The sequence below is a fragment of the Triticum dicoccoides genome, chromosome 5B, assembly GCF_002162155.2.
Source record: "Triticum dicoccoides isolate Atlit2015 ecotype Zavitan chromosome 5B, WEW_v2.0, whole genome shotgun sequence".
Taxonomy (NCBI): Eukaryota; Viridiplantae; Streptophyta; class Magnoliopsida; order Poales; family Poaceae; genus Triticum; species Triticum dicoccoides.
This window is the reverse complement of record NC_041389.1, coordinates 5004921-5011327: the sequence shown is the minus strand read 5'-3', so window position 1 is coordinate 5011327 and position 6407 is coordinate 5004921. Positions and strand designations below refer to the sequence as shown.

Below are 6407 nucleotides of genomic sequence, written 5' to 3'. Positions count from 1 at the left end.
TAAGAGATTGATTCATTTGCTCTGTTTGTACTTAAGAGGCTGATTGATGCCAATGGGGGAGCTGCCGACACGGCCATGCTCCACCTACACAACATATTAGTTATTTTGTCGGCCGCTGAAAATTATACATGTGAACTTTTGTACTCTCCCTCTCTCTTTTTTTAGCAGAGATATTAAAACCAATAAGGGCCAAAGGAAGATACGAAGACTGGGCTATCCATGTGGCGAACTGGAAGAAAAGAAGAACATATCTCTTTTCAAAGTACAATATCAAAAGTAGCATATTATATAGTTTATTACATAGTTCTGAAAGATTTAAGCCAAACCATCATTTGGTAACCCCGCAGGGTTCATGGTTGTTGCATAGGCCAAGATCTACTCGGAACTTTACAACGGTGATAGGAAAATCCATCCTCACATAAGCGAAACCGTCTCTTAATTCCTTTTATAGGTAACCATTATTAAAACTTGGATCAAATCTATCACAAAATGCTTTGCTTAAATTATCAGGGTGTCGATAAGCCTTTTTCCTTGGCGGAAATGCCCAAAGACAGTACCATAGTAATCCTCGGCCTTTATTTTCTTGAATCTTGCCGCTCGCTTCTCATCCAACAAACCAGGTGCTGGTTCAACCACCGTTTCCACATCCACGCCATAGAATATAGCTACTGAGGTCCTTTCCTTCTCTGCATTTGTCAAGACCCTATGTGGTGGGCTCTTGAAGATGCAATTACTCATTATCTGTGTAAAAAATTAAATGCAACTTTGTGACGACTCAAAGGCCACACGAGGATATTCAATTAATCAAATCCTTCCATATTTATTAATACACCCTTCGTTTCTCAATAATCTACATTCTGAAAAAATTCGGAAAAAATAAGCAAAGCATTTCGCAGTACTACTGAGCCATATAACCAATCAATCAAAACCATGTTAGCATTAAAGAAGCCCAAAATAAGGGGTGGGGCCTTTTGTTTTACTGTTGATTACTCCTTGGAACATTAAATCAGAATGTGAAGTAAGATGACATAAATCCAAGACCCATAATGTGAAGTATTTTGACATAGAGGGAATAGATGAAGTAGCTTGTATTTGTAGGTGCCTACCTCAATGCACTCTGCTATGTTGATCGACAATGTATAAGGCTTGGCTAGAACATTGTACCATTTTCCATTTCTCAGAACTTGCAAGCCACCGGCGTTCTCCTCGACGAAAAGGATTGAAAGGGCGCCACCATCATAGTGAGGCTTGAAGCCCAATACAAGGTCAGGCCTCGGACATGGAGGGTAGTAGCCTAGCCTAGCTAATGCTCGGGCCCTGGTTGTGGTCCTATTGATGAAGTAATCCTCATCAAGCTCTAGAAGATTTGCCAGGGCTCGCATGATACAATCTTTTATTATATTGGTTCTTGACGCGTACTGAAGTAGCACATCCCTGTAGAAATGATCTGGAAAAGTCAAGTTCAAATATTCAACAGAAACATTAGCATACTTTATTCAGTTTCTGTATGTTGTTTCACAAATGTTTCACATGGAACTATTGCTTGCTGCTTAGGGTAGTCTCATGTCAAATTTGTTAATAGTGTGGGTAGAATATAGTCAAATCTAGAACACCACTCACTTGGCTAACTGAGACATTATCTCTAAGCTATCACTGATGTGAAGGTCCTACAGTTCTCTCAAACTAAGCTTTCTCATCAAATCAAGGCCGCCACTCCTCCCATCCTCTCACTCCCCACCTCGTGCAGGGCCCAATTTAATTTGCCAGTCTCTGCTCTATACCTCGTTCAAAGCCCCATGTTCATTGGTCATGCTACATACTGTTACTTCGTTTATCACAAATATCTTGATGCTTGAGCAAATATTTGTTTTGCTAAATGCTGGTTAATGGTTATTGCTCGTGTGTTCTGTATATTCTGGTGTATATTCGTATGTTCTCTCGCCATTAGCATGTAGTTGAAAATGTTGTTAAAATACCCACTTAGGACTTGAGCCCTTCAAAATTAGAAATGGATATGCTAATATTCCCTCTGATTGTCTATTCGAGTCTCTAGAATCTTTTCAACTGCAATGTTATGTACATGACCATCAGTGTGAAAAATTCATCATCAACATCAAATTGATACTCAGGAAGTCGTCGTGCTAAGGCCCCCCAGGACCAGCGCACGAGAACAGTAACCGCTACCGATGAAGAGTAGTGTAGATCGGAAGGATCCAATCTGATGACACGTGAATGCCGACGAAAGACGAACAGATCCAAAAACAAAAAAAAACATCAAATTGATACTACAGATTTGTCTTTCACTATCTGCTTCCCAATATTTCTATCTGAAGGAACACACATCTTTATATATACTCCATACTAATATGAGGCTCCATACTAAGCTACTCATCAATCCACATCATTCAAATTAATTCGGACGTTAGATCTAATAATCAATGGTTGAGATTAAAACATAAATCATGGTACATAATAGCTGTCCCGTTCCACTTTTTTAGTTGGAATATAACTTGAGTTAGTATTCATGATGCCAAGCCAGATAATTAGATATGAATATAACTTGAGTTAGTATTCAACAGTCTTATTATTTAGCTATCTGGATGATTAGATAATAGTGGTTTTATTTCCTTCTACTTATTAGTGAGCTACTGAGAACTAGATTACTTGCCTCAAAGATTTGGGATACTTGGGCCAAAGGTGGAAACTTCTCTCCTCTTCCGGTTCTACTTGCAGAGATAAACGGCAGGACCAATCGAGGGTCTGGCCTTCAGATTGCAGCAGCTCACTTCTGTACCCTTCAAGACGAAAACGCTTGCCATCAATTATGTTGTTGTATTTTTGCTTCTCTTCAGTAGGCTGCCCAAAGAACTCCTTGGATGCATTCATCATCGCATCCATAAGAGAGGCCTCGATACCATGGTTAGTAATCTAGCACAAAATAGGTTGGAAATAATTAATAACAAATATTGCATGTACAAAATAAAAGGATTAGAAAAACCGAATATATCAATAATTGGGTTCAGAATACAAGGTGCATAGTGGGTTTTTGGCTTTGGGGCACCATGGCTCTCAGTGAGCCAAAACTACTTCAGATAACTAAAACCTAATTCCAAAAATTTGTGAAGATTATCAGATGTGTAGATTGGAAGTGTTTATGGCAATGAAACATTTTAGAAAAGAGGTATTTAGAAAATAATACAACGATTTAAATCCTACACACAGAAGTAAAAAAAGAGGTAAAAATAGGGTTCAAAATAGAAGTCTCAAATTTGAATCCTGGCCTCAAAATTGTTTCACTGTATTTTCTCCAAATCACATACAAGTGAATTGTTCTATGGAACATCGCTAGGTTAAGTAACATGTCGATGAATACAAGTATAAATTTATTCAGATTTTATGACTTATGGGTAACTGGAAACAGATTTGGTTCGTGCATGGTACCGATGGTGGCCTTGAGGCAAACCTAAGAAATATTTTGCTTTAGACTACCCGCAAAAAAAAAGACTATTTAGATTCTAGTTAGCTCACTAAACCAAGGGAGCCCGTGATAGTAACTTTAGGCCCGTCACGTAGTTGCACATCAATAGACCAACGCAAGTATACATCTTATCCTGTGGTGTAACCAATAATGTGTGTTTTCAAAGAAATTAGGGCGTCTTTGATTCACATGATTCTCAAAATGCGGGAATAGGAAAAACATAGAAATAGACCGTCACGTCCTTTTGTACCCTACAGAATTCAGAAGAGTGTTTGATAGCACAGAAAAACAAAGGAAATCAACAAAAATGTTTGAGTGGATGAATTTTTTCCTCCAAAATGTAGTACAAATGAATCCAGAGGAAAAATCCCTAAGGATTTCAATCCTACGACTCAAACGACCATCACAAGAAAAGAAATCCTATGGATCCAAATCCTCCAAAAATCCTATGGAATTCCTTTGTATCAAAGGAGCCCTTAAAAAAATCATCCATGGGTAGTTTTGTTATGCCATGTGTAAAAACAAAATGAAAATTAAGGGCCAAAAAGCAACTATACATTATATTGTTATATGTTAAACAATTGTTTTTTCCTTGTGTATACAGTAACAGCATGTGCACACTAGTAAATATCTAATTGTCCCCACTGTTTTAAGGTGGGTAGAAAATTTAATTGGTTTTGCCTGGTATCAGGTACGCCGGAGCTATGGCTCAAGTTACCCAAGTTCAACTGTCACGATGAGCTCATGTACAAGACACCGTTAAATTTTTTGAAAAGCTGGACCAGGAAGCATGTGAGCAATTAACAAGATATGCAAATGAAATCTAGCTTATACCGTTTGACAAAAATTAGTTCCCTAAGAGTGCACTATTCCTAGAAAGATTACTAATTTTCTTTTTGTGAAAGAAATATCACCATGAAGAAGCCCCAGGTCTCGAGCGCCCACCGGAGTTTCGCTGCCTCCTCGACGGCACCACCATCTGTGTCAGGCCTGGATAGGCGGCCGAGGTCGATGACGGGGATAGGCGCAACACCTGCGGCAGCGGACGGGCGGTCCTTCTGCGGCATGACATACCGGGCAGGTACGTCGACGTCGCCTTGGAGTTTCAGCTCAGGGCTCGCTTCTCCCTCCATTGTCCCTTTCATATTGCCCGTGGTATACTCAAGTGCATGCGCTATGGGCAGGAGGCCAAAATATATAGTGAAGCTGAAAGGCTGAAACGTCCAGCTTGAGCGTGGCCGGCCCAAAATTTTGAGTAAATAGCATAAAACTGCTACTTTACGGGTTAAGGTTCCAAAAAACTATCGGATTTATTTTTTTCGCTGATAACTACCAAGTCAGAGGTTGACTGTTTCAAAAAACCCCAAATCCTCTTTGTTAAAAAATTAAACATGTTTATGACAGGTTGGGCCCGCCAGTAAACACACCGTTTGGTTGACTGTTTGTTTTACTGTTAACTGACTTGTGGGGGCCACATGTCAGTGCCTCATCCACACATTTTTACGGATTAGCCCTTACAAACATTTTAGAAAAGCAATCGGGTCCCTGGAATCAGCCTCCAAAGGGCTCTGCCCGTGGCCGTCGCCGCACGCCATGGGGCTCCGCCCGCGGTCGCCACGCGCGCCATGGGGGCCTTGTGTGCAGGCCGCCGCCCGGAGCAGTGGCTGGAGAAACGGAGGCTGGAGGATGGCCGGCGGCAGAGCTCACCGGGCCTGGCAGCGGAGGGCGCACCAGTGGCGACCATGGCCACGAGCAGCAGCTGCGCAAGCTCGGCGCGGAGACGGACGGCGGCAGAGCTCACCGGGCCTGGCAGCGGAGGGCACATGCGGTGGCGGCCATGGCCGCGAGCAGCAACTGCGCGAGCTCAGGCGCGGAGACGGTCGGCGGCAGAGCTCGCCGGGCCAGGCAGCGAAGGGCGCACGCAGTGACGGCCATGGTCGCGAGCACCAGTTGCGTGAGCTCGGGCGCAGAGATGGCCGGCGGCAGAGCTCGCCTCGCCGGGCCTAGTAGCGGAGGGCGCACGCGGCGGCGTCCATGGCCACGAGCAGCAGCTGCGCGAGCTCGGGCGCGGAGGCGGGGCGCACGAGGTGGAGGCGAGGAGAGGCAGAGGCAGGCGGTGGTGTGGCAATAGGTGGCGAGGGCGGGCGCCGGTGCTGGAGGCTCGCAAGATGTCGCCGGGCGCAAAGGTGGGCGCCGGCCGCGAGGAGAGGAGCGGCTCCTTGATTGCTTTTTCAGAAAAATAGAAGGGACCCGATTGCCTTTTCAGAAATGTTTATAGGGGTTATTTTGTAAAAAGTGAGGACATATGAGATAGAGACACTGACATGTGGGCCCCACTTGTACCTTAACGGTCAACCTAATGGTCAAACAGACGGTTTCTTTAGGTGCGGGTCCGACCTGTCATAAACATGTTTAAATTTTAAGCAACGGTCATTTGGGGTTTTTTGAAACAGCAGACCGCGCATCTGGTAGTTATCTGAGAAAAATTAAAAACCGGTAGTTTTTTGAAACCCTAGCCTGTAAAGTAGTAGTTTTATGCTATTTACTCAAAATTTTAAGCAGTGTATGACTGCTACCCAAATTTTAGTATAGCACCTACATTTTCTTTTGAAGGGAATATGTATAGCACGTGTACACCTACAAGGCTACAAAGTGCATTGTGAAACATGCGGTGAGGGCAAGAGAGTATTTTGTATTGCCGCCCAAGTTTTTAAACCTTTTCGATCATGGTTGATAAGATGCTCATTTCTCCACGTGAATATTTAATGAAGGCCATCGACACATCCACAAGTTACATGTGGCCGTTTGCCTTTCTTTTCAAGATGGAAAAAAATATGGTTGTTTGGACAGATGTATGAAAAACCGCTTAATCTTTTGTACTTATATTAATCACGGGGTTACCATTTGATGAGAAATAGACCATACATGG

The 6407-nt window shown here is 43.0% G+C and overlaps 1 protein-coding gene across 1 annotated transcript; it reads right to left on the bottom strand.

Moving 5' to 3' along the window:
• Positions 1–498: 498 nt before the first annotated feature.
• LOC119305804 (protein SRG1-like) lies at positions 499–4545 on the bottom strand. The gene is made up of 4 exons (XM_037582223.1): positions 4393–4545; positions 2669–2928; positions 1107–1434; positions 499–741 (listed from the first exon to the last, which is right to left on the bottom strand). Exons 1-4 carry the CDS (start codon positions 4543–4545, stop codon positions 499–501), a joined length of 984 nt encoding a protein of 327 aa, XP_037438120.1.
• Positions 4546–6407: the final 1862 nt, after the last annotated feature.